At 42.6% G+C, this 26,281-nt stretch overlaps 1 protein-coding gene across 1 annotated transcript; it reads right to left on the bottom strand.

Annotated features, from left to right (window-relative positions):
• Window positions 1–1,211: 1,211 nt before the first annotated feature.
• On the bottom strand, window positions 1,212–25,972 carry LOC137259412 (aminopeptidase N-like). Its single transcript, XM_067797077.1, has 21 exons — window positions 25,699–25,972; window positions 24,971–25,463; window positions 24,520–24,687; window positions 21,758–21,869; window positions 21,084–21,204; window positions 20,528–20,679; window positions 19,489–19,602; window positions 18,294–18,428; window positions 14,720–14,785; window positions 13,415–13,480; window positions 13,132–13,310; window positions 11,749–11,858; window positions 10,679–10,824; window positions 9,789–9,844; window positions 8,361–8,505; window positions 6,768–6,847; window positions 5,993–6,103; window positions 4,995–5,165; window positions 3,258–3,398; window positions 1,742–1,817; window positions 1,212–1,370 (listed from the first exon to the last, which is right to left on the bottom strand). The coding sequence occupies exons 1-21, from the start codon at window positions 25,970–25,972 to the stop codon at window positions 1,212–1,214; spliced, it is 3,075 nt and encodes a 1,024-aa protein (XP_067653178.1).
• Between the last annotated feature and the right edge of the window lie 309 nt (window positions 25,973–26,281).

Here is a 26,281-nt window from a genome sequence, read left to right as displayed (position 1 = left end):
AGGATGACTTTAATTCGTCTAGAGCAAGAACCCTGCTAAAGTATAGGTTGACAATGTTCGTAGAGCTACGACTGTCGTGAGCCTGTGCTAAGGTATAGGGGTGACAATGTTCGCAGAGCTACGACTGTCATGAGCCTGTGCTAAGGTATAGGGATGACAATGTTCGTAGAGTTACGACTGTCATGAGCCTGTGCTAAGGTATAGGGATGACAACGTTCGTAGAGTTACGACTGTCATGAGCCTGTGCTAAGGTATAGGGGTGACAATGTTCGTAGAGTTACGACTGTCATGAGCCTGTGCTAAGGTATAGGGATGACAACGTTCGTAGAGTTACGACTGTCATGAGCCTGTGCTAAGGTATAGGGATGACAACGTTCGTAGAGTTACGACTGTCATGAGCCTGTGCTAAGGTATAGGGGTGACAATGTTCGTAGAACTACGACTGTCGTGAGCCTGTGCTAAGGTATAGGGGTGACAATGTTCGTAGAGCTACGACTGTCATGAGCCTGTGCTAAGGTATAGGGAGTGACAATGTTCGTAGAGCTACGACTGTCATGAGCCTGTGCTAAGGTATAGGGGTGACAATGTTCGCAGAGCTACGACTGTCGTGAGCCTGCGCTAAGGTGTAGGGGTGACAATGTTCGTAGAGCTACGACTGTCATGAGCCTGTGCTAAGGTATAGGGATGACAACGTTCGTAGAGTTACGACTGTCATGAGCCTGTGCTAAGGTATAGGGATGACAACGTTCGTAGAGTTACGACTGTCATGAGCCTGTGCTAAGGTATAGGGGTGACAATGTTCGTAGAACTACGACTGTCGTGAGCCTGTGCTAAGGTATAGGGGTGACAATGTTCGTAGAGCTACGACTGTCATGAGCCTGTGCTAAGGTATAGGGGTGACAATGTTCATAGACCTACGACTGTCATGAGCCTGTGCTAAGGTATAGGGGTGACAATGTTCGTAGAGCTACGACTGTCGTGCGCCTGTGCTAAGGTATAGGGGTGACAATATTCGTAGAGCTACGACTGTCATGAGCCTGTGCTAAGGTATAGGAGTGACAATGTTCGTAGACCTACGACTGTCATGAGCCTGTGCTGAGGTATAGGGAGTGACAATGTTCGTAGAGCTACGACTGTCATGAGCCTGTGCTAAAGTGTAGGGGTTACGATGTTCCAAGCGATTTGATCACTAACAGCACCTCAGTGGCCAGTTATAGCAGGTATTCTGCGAAGCCCTGTTCTGTGAGCCACTCTTTGACGTCGTCACCATATTTCTCCAGCCAGTCCAAATTATCCTGCGTCGTTTTAATGGCCTCTTGAAATGTAGTCTGATACTCTTCTGCCATGGTGGTGTTGGCCAACGACTGCAGCTGTTATAAGCAACAGAGATACTTTTGACAACAACACTTAAATTACTGGGACACTTATCTATTATGAAATGAATCCGATTTGTGGAACTTGTACTCTGGGCGCTGCTCAGAATTAACTAAAAGTACATTTTGTACAATGCTTTTGAAATAACTATTATAAACAACAAAATAAATGCAACTCTGTGTTTTGTCAAGTTTTTAAACACAAGACATAAACATAAAGGCTTACCTTCATGAGATTTCATGTGTTTGTATCTTTTGCTATCAGTATATATACTTTCAAACATTAATTTAAGGGCAATTTCCGAACTCAAGCCAGATTTACCCAGGAAGCATTGTAGCATCAAACGAACTCACTCAAACAAACCTACCTCATTCAAAAAGTATCCCGTGTTATAAAAATAGGCCATGTATCCTATCAATCTAGACAGCTCGCCTTGACCGAATCTTCAAGAAAAAGAAATACCTTATTAGCATCACATGTGAACAGTTAGTTACAGTGAACTCAGTCATGGTGGACAGCCCAGGTACACAAGAAGCAGGAGGGCCATGTTGACCATTAAAACGGTCACAATAAAGACCAATCTACGTATCGAACCCACGAGCCACAGCAAGTAGGGCCGGCTCAAAGGACTGGGATCTGGGTGAAAACTGACCTTCAGTCTTTCGTAAGGGGATACTAATGGGAATGGGTGGTCAGACTTGCTGACTTGGTTGACACATGTTATATCATCGCAGTTGTGAACATATATGTTCATGATGTCCGTTCACTGGATTATGTGGTCCAGACTCGAACATAAATCAATTTAATGGCAGTAACTATAAGTAGATAATTTCACCCCTCCACCTTCGCCGGCCCGGTGGCCGTGCGGTAGAGTGTCTGCCTACGGATGAGAGAATTGCGGTTTCAGTCCCGCTTCGGGAAACCTTTGTATTGTGACTTTGATCTTGAACGATATTTTTCACTTGATTTCAAACACTCATGTATCATTTGAATGTTGATGTTCATATAAAGTTAGGATAAGTAAACCCTGGGAAGCGGTCTTACTAACGAAAAGTAAAACCTGTCCCTCCAAAACAAATGCGGTTATTCTGGGAAAACAAGAGATGACATAATAGACAGTGAGAAGCACACTTTAGGTTTATATAACTGGCATAAAACCTTAAAGAGTTATGTATATATACAGAAATACAATGTAACAATGGGAGATCACCACACCGAAATGACTATATCTTAGGATTTACTTCATTGATAAGAGTTGCGAAAGAACTGACTTCGATTAGAGCGACATTCCAAAGTTCCTTTGATGTGGATTAACCAGACTCATATCCTACATAACCTGCATCCATAGCTTGTGATCGGAATGGCAACAACTGTGGATGGATAACAGTGAAAAGACTTCCCAGATCGAAAAGTGCAAACATTGTAACTATAATTAAAAGAAGACCGTGCTTTAGAGGATAAACGGTAGAATTTACTCCCATGAAACGGATCAGTGATGAGAGGTAGCAAAGGCTTGTTTTCGATGAGGTCTAGAGATGACAAAACAGCTCCAAATTTTGTTTGGCTTTGCAAATCAGTGTGATATCTTAAATGACCTGGATCAATAGCGTCGATCGGAATGTCAATAAATTAACTTTGATAGCAGCGAGAAAACAATTTGTTAACTTTCCCATATTCCAAGAGGAACCATCAGTGGGGATCAAAGGACATTTCTTTGAGGTCTAAAGCTAATTTATACCTCACATAGTTCACATATGAAAGATATTGTCACATTTGATTCATTACTGACAAAACTGATATAGGATACTTATGACTGTCAGTTTACAGGCCTCTGGACTGACCTGGATAATTGCAAGGGGAAGTTTGCTCAGTGTGTTACTTACTTGTTGTGTAGTGTCATGAAGTTGTTCTTGACAAAGTTCCATGTTATGACTTTGTCGGCGGCATTCCCGGCGACGCTGTACAAATTGTCAAGTGCATCAGAAGAGCGAACGGTTGTATTGTCCAATGTCATGTCCAACAACCTGAAAACATAGTACTTGTTAAGATGAACAAACCATCATCGTCATAGTCATCGTCATCGTCGTCGTCATCATCATCATCATCATCACCGTCGTCCTCGTCGTCGCCGTCATCATTGTCATCAACAACGTTAACTTCAAAAGCCCAACATTTTGACTCAGTGAACAATGCGAACTCATTTGGTACAAATTTGAAGGGATTTTATCTGTTTCGTGAACTGTAAATATGTACCTATATGATATAACTCTGTCTAATAGTGGTTAAATATATATACACTCAATACAATACAATGTGGGGGAAAGGTATTCTTTCGAGTTATGTAGTGAGTGAGTGACTTAATATTTAACGTCACATCGGCAATATTTCAGTCATATCGTGACGAGAACATATTTGATATTGAAATGAAATAAGTATACATTATGTAGACCTATCGTCAAAGGACATTAATATAAAACAACTAGAACATCACAGTTACAATTAAAACTGGTGTGGGAAGTTAAAACTAATGTCACTGTTTGGACAATACGATATAAATACGGGCTTATACATCACCAACAGCTGAAGGTAGATCACCATACTAGGGTCTATGGGTGGAAAGCTGCGAGGAATGTCTGCAGGCTACAGAATGGTGTGAGTGGCGACGAATGTATATGCAATTTAGTTTTCTTGTAGGTTACAGAAAGGCGCGAGTGTTGTTGAATGTGATGGAGGGACCTTTTCTTCCATGTTACAGAAAGGTGAGGATGATTGCAAATATGATATGGAGACAAGTCTTGTGGCAGGTTACGTATAGTCATGTTGTAGGTTACGTATAGTCTTCTGGCAGGTTACGTATAGTATTGTGGCAGGTTACGTATAGGAGCGAGTGATGATGAATGCGACATTGGGAGAAGCGTTCGTTCAAGTTACGTCGAATGGTGATGAAAGTGACATGACTACGAGTGTTCTTGCGGGGTATGGAAACATGCTCGAGAAGTCTTCTGGAACTTGGCGTGGTAAAGAAAGTCATTGTGGTCCTTATGTTCTTGGAGGCCACAGAAAGTACGCGAGCAGAAGTCAATGCGCTGACGTGACGAGTCTTTTTTCAAGTTGAGGAAATGGTGTTGAATGTGTTTTTTAGGACGAGTCTTCTTACAGAAATTGTAAAAGACGTCGGATGTCACAAGGGGACGCATGTTCTTGCAAGTTACCAAAAGATTCGAGTGGTGACGAATGCCAATTATGGAAAGTCTGTACAGTTTACGGAAAGGTTCGAGTGGTGACGAATGCCTATTATGGAAAGTCTTACAGTTTACGGAAAGGTTCGAGTGGTGACGAATGCCTATTATGGAAAGTCTGTACAGTTTACGGAAAGGTTCGAGTGGTGACGAATGCCAATTATGGAAAGTCTGTACAGTTTACGGAAAGGTTCGAGTGGTGACGAATGCCTATTATGGAAAGTCTTACAGTTTACGGAAAGGTTCGAGTGGTGACGAATGCCAATTATGGAAAGTCTGTACAGTTTACGGAAAGGTTCGAGTGGTGACGAATGCCTATTATGGAAAGTCTTACAGTTTACGGAAAGGTTCGACTGGTGACGAAATGAGTAAGAACATCACCTTTGTAAAAGCCAAGGTTGTGGTGTGCAGGACAAAGCGTTTAACCAGTGGAAGCCGTCCACTTCTGACGGAGACTGGTCCTTGTATCGGTTGTAGGCAAAGTTCCATTCTGCCATTCCCCCGTATCGTATAGCGTTACAGGGGACAAATCTAGTGAGATCGGGGTTCATCCTGTAACAGAGAATGGCTTAATGATTACCTCCTTAATTTCTTTGAATGGTATTTTCAAAGGCGGGAGGTACAATACAGACATACTTTATGGTTTATAACATTTTCACTTCGAGTGCGGAGCTTCGATACAGATTCTTGTGCCGATGTCAAGCAGGAACTACATGGTAAAAGAATAGTATCGAAACAACGCACTAACGAAATAAAGATATTGTCACATACTTTATCTATAGTGTACCTCCTTAGTGCTTGTTTGTTTGTATGTTTATACCGCCTACTATTATGACGTCGATCTGCAAACAATCAGATTTGGACCAGACACTCCGTTGATCGATATTCCGAGCATCGATCAACCTCTTTGGCACATAATGTCATACATCACCATCACGAGTGATTAATATTGCGAGCAGAGGTCCACAACAGGGACAGCCAATCAAAGGAGTCACGGAATCTGACCACTTGACCAACGTATTTTATAAAGGACACGCAGTTCGAGCATGATGATACAAACTGGCAAGTCTGATCTCGTCTGTCTCCTCAAATCTGGCATGGTGTCTTTTAAAAATATATCTATGTAAGACGAGTTGTGTCGGTATGCCAAGTATATGACATTGAGGACACAAATTTTCCTCCAAAGCTAATTTGATTCATCAGTACTGTAACCCTCTGACGCTAAAACCTTGTCTTCGTGTTCTTAATACGTACTATTCTCTTTCTACACCATTGTAATTTAACTGCGCTGTAATACCAGTATGGGTATGATCTATAGGTCTGTATGAACTTTGGTCTCTTGGTGTTATTTTTTGTTTATTTCCGAAATAATTGTCTACCTGTTATTCACCGGGTCTTTCATCAGCTCCCGGTACACCCTCAAAGCATCATCCGCACATTCCTGAAGTCCATATAGGCAGGCGTAGTTTGCACCACGAGCTGTCTGGTATCTGTGCACATGTGTATGTTGACATACAGTCATTAACATATGTTCTTACATCAGTGAGTGAGTATGGTTTTACATCGCTGTTAGCAATATTCCAGCAGTATCACTGCTGGGAACCATAAATGGGCTTCACACGTTACACCCATGTTCCACTTAAGTACCGTCCCCAAAATGGGATGTGACCTCAAATTAGGTAACATATTTGGCTCAGGTGAGAGATCAAATATCACAGCGGGGGATCCACAAATTGGCTTCACACAATGCACCCATGTAGGGAATCGAACCTGGGTCTTCGGCGAGAGAAGCCAAAGCTTTAACATCTAGACTTCCCCACCGCCCTCATTATAACATAAAAAATCTCGGAATGTTTACTCACAGGTTTGAAACCACAATCACAACCTTTAAATTCAACAGTATATTTATTCGTGATACCGGAGTCGAATACAGTAAACTACTGTTACATCGAACAACACATATTCGACCAAACCAGTTCATCGAGTTATTGTAAGCGTGATCATTATAAATGCTCTTTAACTTATAACAGTACAAGGTTATCAATAATTGTGGTTCTGTTCGTTGTTTATCGTCGGCAGTCGACTTGAAAATAATCCAGTTATTGTGAGCAAAGCTCTGGCCAATTAACCATGACAACCAGTACTAGTACTTACACGTCGATTGGAACAGTATCAGTCTGTACGTTCATCCTGTAGTGGTTGTAGGTCTTCTTAACGGTCACCTTCATGAATTCCTAAAATATATACATTTATACTTTTTTATATTTGAGTCAAACATATGTGCGTGTTAAGACAGTTATGACTGTTTGAAAAGTTAATAACATGGTTAACCATTGTTTACAAACACCTCCACAGCGATGACGTGAGTCTCATGGGTAAAACAGCTCCATTTTGTGGTCTACTTTTGGTTTCTTCCCTGTGAAGATTCGGGTAAGAATTAATGTCAAACAACCCATGCTTGTCGGAGGCTGCAACTAACGGGATCGGGTGCTCAGGCTTGCTGACTTGGTTGACACATGTCATCGGTTCCCATTTGTGCACACTACCGCCTTCGCTGGAATACTGCTGAGTGCGGCGTAAATACTAAACCCACTTGCGTAGGTCGACGCTCCGGAGTTGATCACTGGATTGCCTGGTTCATACAGACCGCCGCCAAATGGCTGGAATAATGCTGAGTTAAACAACAAACAACAAACAACAAACCAACCCTTGGCTTCTGAGGCTTAAATGTGTTCATGCAACAATGTGGTCCGAATAGAACTTTGCTATTCATATTCGATTTGGTCAAAAACGTAATGTTGATCGCATCGCTAAATAGCTGAAGCCATGTTCAGATCCATTCACGTGTTTGACTTTTAACTGAGGGTTTATTTTTGGAAACCTACTTTTACTACTTTGTCACTACAATGCAGTTCGTGACAATACTACTTATCAGACTCACACATAAATGTCGTTTTCTGCTTGGCTAAGCGCTCTTCTATTATTTTCAATGTACCTCACTTACAAGCGAGTTACAGTGGAACCTGTCAAAACCGGCATCTGTCCAATCCTGCAAGTTGTCAACACTGGCATAAAATCTCAGCCCCATCCATGGCTTTTTGATTTATCGTCAGCTCTACAATCCATCACTTTGAATAAACCGGATTATTTCTTCAGTCCCGATGAGTGCCGGCTTAGACAGCTTCCACTGTACATTGCAATGTATCCCTGCTGCCAAAGGCAGCTCATTCGGCACTTCGTGGCAGTACTTCTAGATCTGTATCTCGAATAACATTGAAGCATACATGATGCACGGAAATTACCTATGTTTTGCGAATGCAGATCGATGGAAGAGAGATAACTCTAAATTCTTGCAATGGTTACGAAACGACTTACCCAGCATTCTAATTAATAAATTTTGTCAAAACGTTCAAATGCAGTCCCTGCGAATAATAAAAAGGGGAACCGCGGTGATTTTACTAAGACAATACCTGCGGGGAAAACAGCAAAATGCAAGATTCGAATCCTTTGATTCACACAAGTTGACTGAAGTGCTCGATCCAATACCTATACTCCAACCAGTTCAGAACTAACATTGAGGTGTTCGGTAAGATAAATACCTTGTTCACTGGTCCCTCGATGGCCACGGCTTGAGGTACAGTCTATGTTTGTTTATGTCCCCCTTGCCGTTCGAGCTCAAATAACATAAACATACACCTTCGTCTCCAGTGAGCAACTTATATTATACGACAGTCTGGGTACACTTACCCTAATGGCACCGTAATACTGAGTACGTTCCAGTGTAGTGAGGTATCTGCTATGCGCTGAAAACGCAAGCCAAGGTACGTAGTCGATCTCGTTCTTGAGGAAACTATGAGTACGAAGGGCAATTCCAATCTCCAGAACACCTGCGCTGAAAGAAGAATATCCCAGTTGGAAGAGATAGTAATGTACACTTGCTTGAAGTAGGGTGGTGGGTAGTGTTGAGGTTGAACGTTTCACTCGTCACGCCAATGACCAGTGTTCGATTCCCTATGCTGGTACGATGTTGGGGTGGCTAAAGTAATCGATATTCGAAAAATATCGTCGATGGGGAAAATGATTAATGATTAGGGATATGAAAATGTTGTTATCACTAACATTGTTCATTAACCTTTCTGACAGAAAAGACCCGTGAAGGTCCCGGGGTAGAATAAGCCTTCACCAACCCATGCTTGCCATAAAGGCCGACTATGCTTGTCGTAAGAGGCGACTAACGGGATCGTGTGGTCAGGCTCGCTGACTTGGTAGACGCATGTCATCGGTTCCCAAATGCGCAGATCGATGCTCATGTTGTTGATCACTGGATTGTCTGGTCCAGACTCGATTATTTACAGACCGCCGCCATATAGCTGAAATATTGCTGAGTGCGGCGTAAAACTAAACTCACCCACTCACTCACTCTGACAGAAAATAGTTTCAAATTTCTCATTCAGTGTACTAATTTAGGACTTTATTCAGGGTCTGCTTCTAAACTACGATGACGACACCGCATTGTTAATAGTCATCGTCGATGGATAAGTGGTTAAAGTGTTTGCTCGTCACGCCGAAGAACCGTGTTCGAATATCTACATGGATGCTATGTGTGAAGAACATTTCCGGTGTCCCTGACCATTATACCATTAAACAACAAAGCAAGAAGGAAACCGAGGTACGCGGGGCTGGGGGCTATCCCATTCCCACAATGCGGGGCACAAACACTGGTTACACAGCTGAAACATACTTTCATCTATGAAAACCCATCCTGTCCTCATCGTAAGGAGAGGTCGTCCCATTCACAGATACCCACTGACGCAGCAGTGACCATTTCGTCACCAGGTGACAAGGACTACTAGTATTTACCGTGAAGTAGTACCCGACCTCCAAATAAAGAATCACCATCCAGTTAGGGTGTTATCATCCCATTTGTAGATTAAGGAGTGAGTAAGTTTAGTTTGACTCTGTTGTTAGCAATGTTCCAGCCATATCAAAGCGGGGGACACAAGAAATGAGCTTCTAAAACGGCACCCATATTGGGAATCGAACCCGGGTCTTCGGCGTGACGAGCGAATGCTTTAACTAATGTGCTACCCCATCGCCCCGGGTAAAGGAGTGAGTACCACATCCTCATGTAAGTATTTCTCAGATTTCAACTGAGACAATAAGAATGTTACTTACTCATGAAGTGACCAGGCATCGCTTACGATCTGTGCACGGGTCACTGGCAGAAACACCTGTAAATATAATGAAAGCTCAAATTACAGTTGAAATGAATTAGTTGGATAAACAACATGGAACAATTTGGAAAGGTCGGCTAAAGCATCTATATTCTCCACATAAATCTTCCAGTCCTGAAGCATGCTTACAGCCATGAAACATTCTTCCTGCCCTGAACGATCTCGAATCATAAGCATTCTTTCGCCTGAAACATGCCTACAGTCATGAAACATTCTAACTGAAATATACTTCTTGTCCCGCAACATTCTTACAGCATTGCCCTCGAAGAGCCCTGAAACGTAGTTTCAAATCATTAACATTCTTCACACCATGAAACGTACTCAGGGTAAGAACCATACTTCATAATGAAACATTCTTTCCACAACGCAAGATACTTCCCACTTTCTTGCAATGAAACAGTCTTCTAGCTCCAAATTCCCAAGGGATTATTCGAGGACTAAATATCTTTCCAGCCCAGAAACATTCTTGCAATCACTTCAAGCCCTGAAACATTCTTTCATCACTGAATCATTCTTCTTGCACTGAAACATAACCTGGAGGCACTGAAACATACATCCACAAAAAGCATTGTTCTCGTAATGAAATACTATTCCCGGTTAGAAACATTATTACAGCCCAAAAATATTCTTCCTGTCCTGAAACAGTCCTAGATTCCTGAGATAGTCTTTCGGGACTGAATTATTCTTCTTGCCCTTAAACCATCCTAGATCCCCGAGAGGGTCTTTCAGGACTGAATTATCCTTCTACCTATGGAACATTCTTCCTGTCCTCAAACATTCTTCCTGACCTCAAACATTTTTCGTCTTCACCACCGAGGCTGCATCCCATACCGTGTGGTCTGTCTCTAGTTGTTTAATTAGAGCCATCCAGTTTCTCTCCTCGTAGTTGACCCTGTAGTAACCCCATTGTTGACCGTTTACGACGACCCACGAGTTCTCCTCTGAAGGGTCGGGGATGATTGGGTCGCTGATGTTCTCTGTTGAGAAATACATTGAGAAGCAATTATTTTCGCATCTTCGTATAGATACGATGACCAACGTTCCTGATTATTTTAATTGCACACTGCCCCACGTTAGCTCTCGTCTCTTCGATTTCACACTGAGTGAGTGAGTTATGTTTTTCAAACTCAGCATTATTCCAGGTAAATGGTGACGGTCTGTAGATAATCGAATCTGGACCAGACAATCCGATGACCAACAACATGAGCATCGATCTACACAACCGGGAGCCGAAGAGATGTGTAGAAAATGTCATCGAGGCTGACCACCTGATATGTTTTGAAATGTGAAAATCAATTTATAACAGGAAAGGTCTGATTTTTCTAATAAAGCTTATCGGTGATCACTGATATCTGTTTTTCATCAAGTACAACTTATAATTCAGAATTATCCTCCCATGCTTTCAATAAAGATGCCCAATATAAAGAATGTTTACACAGATTTACTGTTTTTAAAGGCGACAATTTCTTACAAAACTTTATCGAAACTCCGAAGCACTTGTCTTGGATATATACCATTGGCAATTGTGAATCTGACATGTATAGATTCAAAATCACGACTCTCCTTCCTGGTGTACAATATTTCTGATCTTTCACAGCATGTCGTGAGGAAGAGAAAGCCCAACCGGAAGTGGGGCGACCAAAGCTGAACTGAGGAGGCTACACCGGAAGTAACGCAGGTTCAAGCGACGAGTTCTTTTGTGAAACCTGCCCTTCCGCGCTACTTGCAACAGAAGTGTGTACATATAGTTATATCACATTTCTACCATCGACCAAACGTTTCGAGAGGCTTGTGAAGAAACCTGGAAAAGAATTAGGGAGCACTTGTACATTTAAGTGTTCCCTCGTTTGACTCGGGCACAATTCATGTGACATCCTGTATTCAGAAGAGATACTACTTACTCTCTTCTTCCGTCGTAACCAACCACGCAAAGTCGTTGTAGCTGTACACCTTGTTGAGGTTGCTGTAGTTACTGCTGGTGGCGATTGTGATAGGAATTGTCCATTTGTAACTGGAAAGTAGAGCATTCACTTTAGGTAAATATATTTATCTTTACTTGAATGATCGGGCAGGCGGTCAGTGGGGTGATGATTTTTGCCGTTTAAGTGGTCATGATAGTGGGCGTGTAGTTCATAAGTGAGTGGGTGAGTGGAAATTACACGTCTGACGTGTAGGCGTTAGGGTGGGAGGGTGTAAAGTCTTGTGTGTGTGTGTGTGTGTGTGTGTTTTCTTTAACGTCGCCCTTTACACTATTCCAGAATAATGGAGGTAATCTAGTCTAGAGCAAATTCAGGAGGAGTGAGTGAGTTTAGTTTTACCCCGCACTCAGCAATATTCGAGCCATATGGCGGCGGTCTGTAACTAATCGAGTCTGGACCAGACAGTCCAGTGACCAACAACATGAGCATCGATCGGCGCATATGGGAACCGGTGACATGTGTCAACCAAGTCAGCGAGCTTGACCACCCGATCCCGTTAGTCGCCTCTTACGACAAGCATCGTCGCCCTTTATGGCAAGCATGGGTTGGTGAAGGCATGTTCTACCCCGGGTAGACCTTCACGGGTCAAATTCAGGAGGATCATTGTGGCAGAAAAACAGACAGGTTTGTTCGGTTTAGAAAGAATCGGGACACGTTGACCCGTTGCTTGCGCGACTCTTGCGGTCCCTCAAAACTGCCAAATGGACAAGCAACACTGATACTAAGGGATGGCGGAATGGAAACTTTCATGGATCAAACAACATTTGCTCGGACGAATCGATGGTATAGCCTAGTGATTAATCGTTCTCTCGTAATCACATCACCCAATAACCCTCATCATATTCCCTACATTGATGCTACGTCTGAGGCATATTTCTCATACTGCTAAAGGTCGCGTACAATTCACTCTCTATGTGCTATCACAACCAACTCGGATTTTCTTGCACCGAAGTGTTTTAACCATATGAATCGCCAGTTTGTCTGTCCAATGTCTTGTTATTTACTGGTTATTGCAATGTAGTTATCCGAGAGGATCCGGGTATGAGGATATAACTCGTCCTTGTCGCATGAGGCGACGAACGGACTTGCTGACTTAGTTGACACATGACATTGTATCTCAATTATTTATATATGCACGTGTTGTTAATCACTGGACTGTCAGGTTCAAGCATGAGTTTTGGTTTCATACAGCTGGATTTTTTATGTGTGTTGCATAAAATAACAAAGCAACAAAGCAATTGTAGCAGTTCTTTTAAAGTATCACTGAACAACAAACAACTAAACGGAAAACACCGCCGTATTTACCCGAAAGGAGCGGTGTCTCCGGTGGTGTTGGAACTCATGTTGTTGAGGTAGCGTTCCTGGCGGACTTTGATGGTTCCAGGACCTGTGACCTTGACAGTGACCAGGGGGTAGTTCATCTGAGTGACCCAGGGTTCAAAGATCTCGGTCATGTTGATAGGGGTGCCTTCAGCTACAGATTGCTGTGTATAAAGATGAAACAATATTACATATAGTTTATGAATCAGTGTCAAGTTCGAGAACGTGGACAGAGCGAGTACAAAGCAATTCTAAAGGATAGACCCACCTCTGTCAGAGCGTTGAATAGGTCTTTATGCTCTGCAACGCCGTACTGATGTCTCTTCAGATACAGCTGAAACAATAATTATTATCAGATTTGTGAAAGACAAATATGAACGTATGCTGAAACAATGCCATTTAGAAAGTAGTCAAGTGTTAACATATGGTCTAGTATATTTGTTGGGTTGAGTCGTTTCCGAGATTCGTCGACAGCTTCGGAGCCAGGCACCTAATTTACATTTTGTGTACCCCTATGAAAAAATGTAATTTACACGTTTCAGAGGGGTACACAAAGTCCGCAGTCTAGACTACCTGTTATCCTACTTCCATTTTTATGGCTGCCGATGTGACGTTACATTTTAACTCACTCACTGACTTAGTCCATTTTTGTGAGGGTCGCTGTCGCTCAGCGGTTTAAAGAGCTGACCTCGTGTCCGAGCGATTCAGCCCAACATAAGTGCTAGAATCTGTACTTTACTAAGAAAATATAACAAATGTTAAAGATGAACAGGGTTTTTTTTTCAATATTTCTCTCTCTCTCTCTCTCTCTCTCTCTCTCTGTGTGTGTGTGTGTGTGTGTGTGTGTTGTTTCTTGCACAATTGTTTATTGCACGGGGCATCACATTGCCGGATTATACCTGGACTGTCGACAACAACGAACAATCCGTCCAAATTACTTGTCGACAGTCCGGGAAAAGGGAGATGATGTTCCGCATGAGTGACTTCACGCCCTAGGTGCTCGTTAAGTAACGGGGGTATATAGCGTTCATTCTGACCGTATATATTTGCACAATATATTTTGATATAGATATATATTATATAAGTGAAAAGGGTATTAACATTTGAGAATTGGGATGACAAAGTCCATTTCAGTAATCTGAATTTTCAGCCACGATGAAGCAACTCTGACACGTGGTCTGTGTAGTTCCAGTCAATCTATCTATCTATCTATCTATCTATCTATCTATCTATCTATCTATCTATCTATCTATCTATCTGTCTGTCTGTCTGTCTGTCTATCTAAGTAACTAACTAACGATGGATAGATGGATAGATTGATAGATAGAATAAAGGATGGACAGACGGATAGTCGACATTTCATGACAGGCATACAGACGGGAGGACGGACAGAAAGACAGACAGACAGAAAGACAGAAAAACAGATAGCACATGATATAGCTACCTTTAACTTAAAATTCCAGTGGTCAAACTCTAAACGTGTCTAAGTCAGCATTGTCGACACGTTTAGCCTTATCGACTTGGTTTCGTCGTTAAATGACTGAAATGATAAAGTCCATTAAACTGTACTTACATTGAGCCCTCTGATGAACAGGTCATGTCCCATGATGCAGCGCATCATTCCAATCACACAAGCTCCCTACAAAGTGTAGAAAAACGTTAAATTCGTAATATAGTAACTACGGTTATTACGAAGTCAAGGCGATCAATAATTCAGTTCTCTGTAGTTCGTTTTACGTATTTCCGCTACAACATGCAGCAATGGTTTGGGGGAGAGTATATATGTGTGTGTGTGTGTGTGTGTGTGTGTGTGTGTGTGTGTGTGTGTGTGTGTGTGTGTGTGTGTGTGTGTGTGTGTGTGTGTGTGTGTGTGTGTGTGTGTGTGTGTGTGTGTGTGTGTGTGTGTGTGTGTGTGTGTGTGTTACACAGGTGTGGGACAAAAGTAAACAGATAGACCGGCCACTTAGTATTGTATTGAAGATATTATGAACAAGTACGTGTATCACTGTTGTTTCTGACCCTTAGCGCTTCACACAGAATGGGGAGTCTCCCGGCAATGTACTTGACATGCAAGCGAGAAATTCCAAAGGGACCGCATATTTGGCATGTTTTTCCTAAATCTTCGCAATCACGTTGCCGTCAAAAGGGACAGAAACTTCAATGATATAAATAATTTCATTAGTTTTATCAAAAAGGACAAAATCCATTGCCTATATAAAAAACGACAAGATCAGGCTTGTTGGAATTCCCCTGAGGCTGTTTATTCCAATGACATTTTAAGGCATCATTCTCACTTTCAAGGCAGTACCATGGATGGACCTCGGAATCAAAACCTCGGGTATAGCGAAGACGGCAGTAGAAGCAAAGAGCCATGCAACCATGTCGTTTAAGATATGCTGTTTGTGTCAAGGAAGGACATCCACTGACAAGGCGTTGGACAGTCTCTGTGAATTCATTGCAAGTCAACATTTCATGTTAATGTCTTCTTTAAGAATCACATGGTGGTGATTACGATGGGAAAGTGACGATTCCTGAGCAGCAAAAAGGAAGCCCTTATCCAGGCAAAGGAGTCGGTTGGATTGGTGTTCTGCTCCACACAGCATGTACACACGATGCAGTGGCTTCTCAGACAGCTTCTCCACAAAGGACCGACTCCTGGCAGACTTGGTGAATGACTTCAACTGGTTTATTCCCATTGCTCTACCGACCAGCAATACATTTTCATCAACCTGCAATTTTAGATTCTGTCCAACAACCTTGGCACATTTAACATAGCTGTTTAATCCCTCGCTTTCATCCTGACACGCATCACCAGTTGACATTCCCATAAAAAAACATCTGCAAAATTAATAGTAAAATTCTACCATGAAGACCCTCTGCATCAATCAAACCAAGACCTCCAGAATTGATTGAATTATGTAAACTATGTAACTAAGGAACTGAGGACCTTGACCTTTGACCATCCTATTAGCCGCCATTTTTTTAGTGCTCAACAAGGATAGAGTTCCTGTCGATGTTTTCACTGCTATAATTTGTAATTTATGATACAATTGGTATAGTTGGTACCGACAGGAAAGTGCATAATTGTCCAGGAACAAGTGACGAATGTGAGACTGAATTATCGCCCATAATGAGCCCAAGTGAAAACGAGTCGTAGGTGATTGAACGTTAAGAGCTACTTATAACGTCACCTAGCAACGGGCTTGATATTGATAATGACCCATCGTCAAGCTCTTTGCGGACATTAACAAATTACAGTGGCCCTCTCATTTGTAATAAAATGCGGGGATTTTAATGACAATTATATCCATTTTAGCCACAAGACATTTACAAAAAGGGAGATAACCATTACAGGCATATATACACCACCGACACTAATATCGCACCACCCACTTTTGTCATTAAGTAGAACTGGATCTTGAGTCTCATAAAATGGTGCTTAGCTATAGTGTTAACATGTCGCCGTGAGCGTTCGGTCAGAAAATTGGCAATACAAAACCAAATTTGAGCTTCATTATAGCAAACTAAAGGTCACTAAACTCAGTGTAAATTACTGTGAAATGGCTGTCGGGGTCGTTACAGCTCACACTCAACACAGTTCAGATTTCATCAATGTCGAACAAACTGGGAGGGTCCACAATAACTGGCTAACTCAGCAGTTGGTGCAACTGCATCGCATTTCGATAACATTTGCTACACACCGTCTCATGCTGGTCACCAGACGTCTGATTCTCTGTTGGGAGATCTGCTGCCACTCAAAATGTAATGCAAGGATCAGTTACTGAAGGGTCTGAACTGGCGGATCCCTTGCTGTCCTACGTCCCAAAATGTCCCACAAATGGGATGTCGGCTTGAATGGTCCTCTGATTCCATGCTCCAAACTCCTCCCGTCTGTACAGTTCAACAACAATCTGCTTTCATCGTACCGGTGGATGTCGCCAGGTTCCAGCGATAAGTGCTTGGCACCAGGATAAATGGACATGGCCGTGCTGATTTGTACGGAGTGGACGTCTGATTGGTTGTCTCAATCCTGCAGAATCTAGGTGTCGTCTGACTGACACCATGTCAATCATTTGTGCAAGTAGACGTTGGGCTTCGTCTGGCTTGGCGTACGAGAACAAGATCATCCGTCTCCAGACCTCGGTGCATCCTTAATTCACCGGAAGCAGTATTCTTACCTGCTAAAGATTGTGTGATTAATGTTCAGTTGTGATCCAATAACACAACATGACATGCCAGTCTGGTGCATGCCAATAATTTGGTATCTTTGGTCCTGAGGAAGTAGATGCTTAGTATCTGGTCAAAGCAAAGCTTAATTTATCCTAGAAATCAAATTTTAACTGCGTCTGCCAACATGACATACACCAAAAGTGGCTATGTGCATATTGCATTTTTAACAAACAGAATCCTGGAAAAACATGCTCAATGCATGCGTAGCTCGGAACAGGGTGTGTTTGTGATATTTTGGAAACAGATGATGTAGTGTATAATATGTACTTGTAGTTCAAAAACCAGAAAATGTATTTCCTAAACTCACTAATGCGAGGTGCATATTAAATAGCCACATACTCATCGTCGAAATGACTGTCTCCAAAGTTAATGCAGTATATTTGACACAAGACATTAAGTACAGCTCACACAAAGCTCTTTTTGTGCCGACCCGTGAAGGTCCCGGGATAGAACAGGTCTTCAGCAACCCATGCTTGCCATAAAAGGTGACTATGCTTGTCGTAGGAGACGACTAACGGGATCGGGTGGTCAGGCTCTCTGACTTGGTTGACACATGCCATCGGTTCCCAGTTGCGCAGATCGATGATTGTGTTGTTGATCAGTGGACTGTCTGGTCCAGACTCGATTATTTACAGACCGCCGCCATGTAGCTGGAATATTGCTGAGCGCGGCTCACTCACTCACTCTTTTTGTGCCAGAATACATGGAAGGTCGAAATGACCAATACAATAATGTATTTCCGACGCACGACCTGGCTGGTCTAGGCAGCATCTGGCTACTTGTGTATTTCAGTCGAAATTCATGAACTACGGATATAAGGAACTGAAGTTAGTGGTCTCTTTGTGTTCGATATAGCCCTGGTTTACTGTATTATATAAATACTCTTCATCTGCCCCATCTTGCTAAGTTACACTTACCTTGGTGTAAGTAATTGTGTCGAAAGAGCCCTCCACTTCAGCGTTACTCTCGACGTCGTTCGTCATTGGGTGCGACGTCTGCACACCGTCTACGTACATCGCAGCATGCATCGACTGTACTGTGAACTGTTCAATCTGGAAAGAGTGACATAGTTTTCTTGGCTTCGCTTCATTGTTTGGGGGGTTTTGGGTTTGTTTTGTTTGTTTGTTTGTTTGTTTGCTTGGGGTTTGTTGTTGTTGTTGTTTTATATTTGGCTGTTTGGATTTGGGGGAGTTTTTCGTTTATCTTGTTTATTATTTGTGTTTGTGGTGTGTGCATGTGAGCGCCTGTGTGTGTTTGTTTGTTTTGTTTTGATTATTTCTAACCACACTCCACAAAATTGTACGTTTTTGTTTCTTTCGCGTTTAACGTAGAACTCAGCAGTGTTACCGCTGTTTGACTGCGGTGTGTAAATAAAAGAGACATTCCAGTGATCAACAGCATGAGCTTCGATCTACGGAACAGCGATACGATGACATATGTCAACTAAGTCTGACCACCCGATTCCGTTAGTAGCCTCTTTCAACAAGCATGGCTTACTGAATTCTATGCGAGATCTTCACGGGCCATGTGGTGAACTACCACCACTACTCCCCATGTTCCCTCGCATCCTAACGCGGTACGGTATGTATTATTTCTTTTCAATGTATGTATTCTTTCTGTTACATTTCATGCTGCCATCGGGGCGGTGGGGTAGTCTAGTAGTTAACCTAGTGGTCAACCTATTCGGTCACGCCGAATACCCGGGTTCGATTCCCCACATGAGTACAATGTTAGAAGCCCATTTTCTGGTGTCCACCGCCGTGTGTTGCTGGAATATTGCTAAAAAAGCAGCGTAAAACTAACCTCCGTCACTCACTGCCATCCATCAATATCAAACGACATTATCCCTTATCCTCCAAATCTAGGCTGAAGAATGACCTACTAGTACACAAACTGATGTCGCATTTTCTAACCCTGAATTTCACGGGTGGTCGCATTATGATGAGTACACAATCCAGTGACCTACACACAGAGCATCGATCTTTGCCACATGAATTTAAACACGTGTGTCACCCATGCCACATTCAGATTCCCTTTACCATCTGCATAAGGGTAGTATTCTTACCTTACATCTAAAGTGTGACAACTGGAATTTGTTGTTTAGAAACCTACCGACCTCCTCTCTGGGTAGAGTGTGCCCACCGCAAGGAATTGGAAGAAGGAGGCGAAGGACTCGGTTAGCCAGACCCACCACCACCACTTGGGTGACACAAGGTTGCCGAACCACTGCAACACAAAAACGACACGATGCCCTATACCGCACTAGCCAATGGTCAGTTATTGCAATATTCAGGTGTTAAGAGTATGTATTTTCGTATATTGTGTTATTAATTCAGTAATAATTATTATTGGGTCACAACATTTAGTGTTTTGAATATTAATTATGATGGGTCACATTTTGTTTTAGTATCTGGTCAACACTTTTAGGATTCTGGTTTTCGGAATTTATCTGCTCCTAGTTTTCTATGTGTTTACTTCCGTGAGACTTATTCGAGGGCATTCTACAGTGCTGACGATGTTCGTTTGTGCCCGAAATTGCGGGAAATGACTTAGAGTATATATAAATAGGCTGGTTGCCGTGTTGAGGGCTACTCTCATACTCATTCACATCACTGCCACGCTTGGAATCCCATCAACGCCTGAATCTACATTATCTGCTGTCGCGCTGATCGCTGTGTTGACATTCTGCCATAGTTGATTCTCTCTCACACCAAGACTTTGGTGAGTTTGCTATATTCTATTTTGTGACCCACTGACTTTGAACGTAAACAACTTGTCTTTGTTCTGTTTTACTGGTTTACGAGGGGATTTCTTAAATTGTTGTCATGGTAACCGTAACACGCAGTATATGTACATTATTTTACCAGTCATTGCATTGGTAAGTTATTGCATATATTCAGGCAGTAATGTTATTGTATGCTAAATGAAAACAAACACGATGTACTATACCATACCAGTCATTGTATGTTGTTGCGACATTCAGTCAGCAACATCCGTACCAGGGATGTCTCTTCTTGCTCATTCACAACTGTGACACTACGTATGTGCACCTTGGACCGGATGTGGTACACGTGTTTTGGCATCAGGTTGTCTCAAAGCTCCGTTACGCTGCAAAACACGTGAGTAAAACCCGTTTATAACCGTGACCTACCTGGTGGGATATCTCGTGCGAGATGATTTCGGCAACCCAGGCGTCGTGACCGACTGATGACACACCCTCTTCATAAAGAAGGAGTTCCCTGTAGGTGACAAGGCCCCAGTTCTCTATGGCGCCGTATATGAAGTCGGGGATGGCGATGTTATCTGCACAGACGCAGTTACCATTATAGACGCTTGAAGACAGATATGTATTTTGTAAATTGTAATATTGCTGGATAACACGGTTAATAACAGTTAATAACATTGGTTTCAAGCCCTGTTTGCATACATTTGGGGTTTGTTTCATATCTCTTAGTGAACTATACAATCATACAATCCAAAGCTATGAGTACATACAAACTCATAAAGACTCGCGGTCTCGCCAATCAATTTCCAGAACAGGGTCGAGATGTTTCTCTTTGTGGACTACAAGTTACCAATATGTTGTCAAGAATACAACAACTACCGTCATCAGATTCATAGCTGTCAACGCCTCACGTAAATCTACACTGAGGGCTGACTAATTGTTTCCTGAAGGTATGCATGGCAGCATAAACTCGTCTACATACCAAGTTTGGTAATGGGATAGTCAGGGTCGAAGGTCTCCTCGAACCAGTCGAACAAATCCATACCATACCTCTGGGCCCGAACGGCGTGTTGTATGGCGTTTGGACGTGCCAGCGTCCGGTACTGCAACGACACAGAATACTGCATCATCATCATCATCATCATCGTCGTCATCGTCATCGTCATCGTCATCGTCATCGTCAACCTCATCATCATCGTCATCGTCATCGTCATCGTCACCATCATCATCATCATCATCACCACCCTCATCATATCATCATCGTCGTCGTCGTCGTCGTCGTCATCGTCATCAAATAAACAATCACATCATCGTCATTGTCATCACCATCACTATTGTTGCTGTTGCTATTAGCAACTGCCACATACCAATATTTATCACCATTATCCATATGCTCTCTTTGCATTTTCATTGATACTGGTGTCATCATCGTCGTCATCGACGTTGTTGTCATGAACATAATTCTGTATTCGCCACCAGGTTTTTTTGGACTTGTTCTTTTAACACCGCACTCAGCAATATTCCAGCTATGTATCGGCGGTCTGTAAATAATCGAACCTAGATCAGACAATCCAGTGATCAACAGCAGGGGAAACAAATTACACAGATGGGGTTCGATCCCGATCACGGGTTTCATACAACATGGTATGATCGTACCGTTATATTTGAGGTGGTGTTTTCCAGCTGCTCGAAGTCACAAATGATGAAGGCGAGGAGGTATGTGGACATTACCGGCGTCGTTGCAAATGTATCAGCCGTATAGTTCCCCCTGTAATGGACAACATGTAAAAACTAACCCGACTATTATTTGCCACAACAAACTATGTAATTTCCCGAAGTGCAGCTTCCACTGCAAATCCTGCAGTCCACTGAAATCTCTTTAACAAGGGAGATAACTGACTGTAGCGTTTCAGCGTCCACTAATCTAATCTTATGTCGTCAGCTATCTGTCTGGTATACGGAGTCTTCCTAAATTCTAGAGTTATGTTTATAAATTCTGTTGTCCTTACAGAATAGTTCGTGGATAGATGCACGAGATGAGTGAGAACGTATCAATTACATTATGTATATATATATACTACCGACAGAAAATAAGGGAACCAACAAATTGAATGTAGATGACTTTGACAGGGTCCGTTATCGTGGCGTATCTCCCAAACGCAACATCCAATGACAATGGAATTTCGCATAATGCATGCCCAGCACGTGCTACACGTGCATACAGAAGTTAACTCCTGTAAATGTACTGGAGAAGTCGCAATCACTAATGCAATAGAGATTGACACTTACTGACAGAAATGCCTCCGAGGCAGTATCTCGTTGAAGCAACAAAATGGAGAATTGTGGGGATGATAGAGGGGGGGACATCATTATGTGAAGTTGCCCGGCAGATGGGTAAATCAAAAAGTGTAATTTCACGCCTGTGGGATAAGTACCGTCAAACGGGTGGGGTTGCAACGAAACCTGGGCGTGGTAGACCTAAATCAACGACACCACGACAGGATCGTCTCATTACGTTAATTGCTCTACGCGATAGGTTTCAGTCGGCCCCTGCCATCAATAGAGAATTCCGCACACTCACTGGAAGACGCATTTCAACCTCAACCGTTAAAAACCGACTCTATCAAGCTCGTCTGAAAGCAAGACGGCCTTTTAAGGGTGTCACCCTTTCAGCTCACCATAAGCGCCAAAGATTGGCATGGGCTAGGCAGCATCAGGGACGGGCTATGCGCCGCTGGCGTTACACCATGTTCTCTGATGAGTCAAGGTTTTGCCTACGATTCACAGATGGCAGAAAACGTTGTTGGCGTCGGAGCGGGGAGCGATATGCCAGAGCAGCAATTCTTGACCATGATCGATATGGAGGTAATAGTGTCATGGTTTGGGGTGGGATTACACAGGACAGACGATCAGATTTGGTCATCATTAACGAAGCCATGACTGGTCAGCGATACGTTGACCAAATATTGCGTCCTGTTGTGGCTCCATTGGATAGAGTTATCGGCCGAAATTTTGTATTCCAAGATGATAATGCCATACCACATCGGGCCCGAATTGTCTCCGCTTATCTCCGACAAGAAGGTATCCAGACATTGGACTGGCCCTCTAAGTCCCCAGACCTGTCCCCAACTGAACATCTCTGGGACGTTCTTGGTCGAAGGGTGTACGCCAGGGACCCAGGACCCGCCAACCTGGCCCAGCTTGGTGCAGCTCTCCAAGAGGAATGGCGGGCAATACCACGGGCAACCATCCGGAAACTGATTAACAGCATGCCATCAAGGTGCCGTGAATGTGTTGCCCAACATGGTGGACACACCAGATATTGAACTTGACGCCTAAAATTGATTTAGTGGATATTTAAAGCAGATTCAAATTCCCTATTTTACATTAGTTCTTGTCGGTAGTATACACACACACACACACACACACACACACACACACACACACACACACACACACACACACACACACACACACACACACACACACACACACACACACACACACACACACACACACACACACACACACACACACACACACACATATATATATATATATATATATATATATATCATACATTCATCGCAATAATTCCTAAATATGCCACCTCGCTCTATCGCGTCTACATACGACTTTTGTGTCGGTCTGTAGTTCTTTGCTTTTCCCCGATTTAAGTCCCCTTTGTACCACATCATCTGGTCAAACCACAATCCAAAACGTGGATTCCTGCTGATTGGGTTCCGCCCTATTGCGCAACAAAGTACAATAACCAGTCCATAAGTTTGAGACGAACGCAACTATGCATATAGATATAAATCAGTATCATTTGATAATCTAATCGCTTGTTGCAACACTACGCTCCTTCTACTCCTTACAAACAGCCTGCTCTGTCGGAGAGCGTGTTCTGACAAACTGAAATCTTCAAATCGTGGAAATCTCAAAGCGAGGCTCGACCACTAGAAACGTTTGGCGTCTTTCATTTGAAAGGTACATGTGCCTTGATAATTCTTCAGTCACATTGCACGTTTCAAAAGTAATAATGTAATAAGCGCAATGAACATGTAACAAGTGCAGCCAGTGAGCCAGATGAATACGGAATCATTGTACGACCCCTTCTAACACAGCCTGGGACGTCATGGGTAAAGACATTCCGCCAAATCCTGGACATAAAATAGAGAAATACGATCTTATGACACTTTACAATTACGATTAATTTGACAATACTACTTTCTGAAGAAGCAAGGAGTTCAAATTCAGTGTAATCATAGTTATTCTGTAGTTTGTTGTGTCTCTTTTCACTTTCACACGAGAAAATTCGGAACGCCTGAAAAGTAGGCCATTGTATGAATTGGTTAATGAAACCCATGTTTCGATTTGACGTGATGTATGTAATGGTCCTTGCTTCACCCCCTCACCTGATCTCACTGGACACGGCTTCTGTATTGGACAGTGTCCGGTAGTTCCGCCCCGTGGTCGTCTTTCTGACCAGGGTAACGTCAAAGGTCGCCTTCAGAGCCGGTTCATCAAAGCATGGGAACGCTTTCCTTGCATGAATTGCCCCGAACAGGGTGGTTGCTAAGTAACTGTACGATAAACAAACATTATTTAGTCAGAACCCACGTAGTAATATTTTTTATATCGCAGCATGAGATCACCTTGACATTTTTAAGGAAGTAAATGTATTACACAGCAATTTCCCATTTATGCAGACATTGAAATTGCCTCGAATTTGAAAAATCCTTATTAATGTGCATATACTTTGCAGGTGATGTGTACTTGATACATTTTCAATACATTTTATATCCTTGTTTGGCCTTGTTTTGCAAATAGATTGACAAAGATTGCAGTTTAGGATTTCCTTCTTACATGGTTTCATTCGAATCCGCCTTGTAGGAACTGAGATACAGACCAACCCCGTCGGTTCTCATTTTAGCGTAGAAACTCATCCCGAGTACATATGATCTTCCGGGTTGAAGGTCATCATCAAGGTGAAGGACGTAAAATTCTCTAACCTCGTCATAACTTGTGTTGACAATAGATGGGCCCCTATCGCTCAGATTGTCATTAGGTCTCAGGGATAAAGAGTCGTTATTTATCATCAGATCTTTCTTGTGCAAGGTCACGTTAGACGTTGCTTGCGTTACGTTGATGACAATAGAAACTGTCCCGCTAAAGGTAAACAGAGACGAGTTGTCGCCGTATATCTCAGGTTGAAGTTCAAGGACGTAGTGGAATGGTTTGATAGCTGTTGGGAGGCGGTAGTTGATGACTGGGGCTGGTGTTGTAGTCGGTATCGTTGCTGAAGTTGTCATCGCTGCTGTTGTAGTAGCTGCTGTTGTTGTCTTCGAGCATGTGTCGCCTGATTGTCATGCATATATTAATACCTCCAATATGCCAATTAACTTTATATTTTCTTAACTCATGTTTCCAACTTTCAGATAAGAAAACACAAAATTACTGAATAATCAGTAACATCTGCAAAATTCATTTTCAACAAGTATTTCTATTTTCTTAGAAATGCACGTTTTGCAATTATATAATCTCATAATATTAGCTCAGGTTAAAATGTCTTAAAAATATCATGAAGAACTTACAAAGTTTACGATCACCGTTTCCTGCTAGCTCCACACAACGTGTCCGGAGCTCCTCAGGACCGAGAGGAGGCGTCGCTACAGATGGCGTTTCGCACTTGCACACAACCTGACCTGGTGATACCAGGTGCACGACAAGCCCTACCAACACGGCCAGACAGACAGCAAGAAGGACGAGGATGAAAGCCGCCCCATGGCTGATGTGAACTCCGCCGCTACGCTTCTCCCCTGGCATAGAAGCGGTACCGTTGAGGTCGGACAGGGTATATTCTCCCATGGTCGCAGGGTTTTTAGCTGAGGAGAAACATCAAAGTTTGGTTAAAAAGCGCTAAAATTTGAAGTCTGGTTGGAACACTCGAACACCGACGGATCTGGTTCAAACTTCAGACTGTAAATTCCATTAGATTAGACTACGAGGGATATTCATTCAAATATATAGCAGTCAAAGAGTCATGTAAATATATTCCTTCATGATGGTGTATGAATATATACCAGTCAATATGTCATGTAAATATTTAACAGTCAAGATGACATGTAAATATATACCATGATGATATGTAATTATATACCAGCCAAGAAGTCGTCA

Source organism: Haliotis asinina, chromosome 13, assembly GCF_037392515.1.
Source record: "Haliotis asinina isolate JCU_RB_2024 chromosome 13, JCU_Hal_asi_v2, whole genome shotgun sequence".
NCBI lineage: Eukaryota > Metazoa > Mollusca > Gastropoda > Lepetellida > Haliotidae > Haliotis > Haliotis asinina.
Note: the sequence above shows the minus strand (reverse complement) of the source record. Positions and strands in the feature narration are given on the sequence as shown.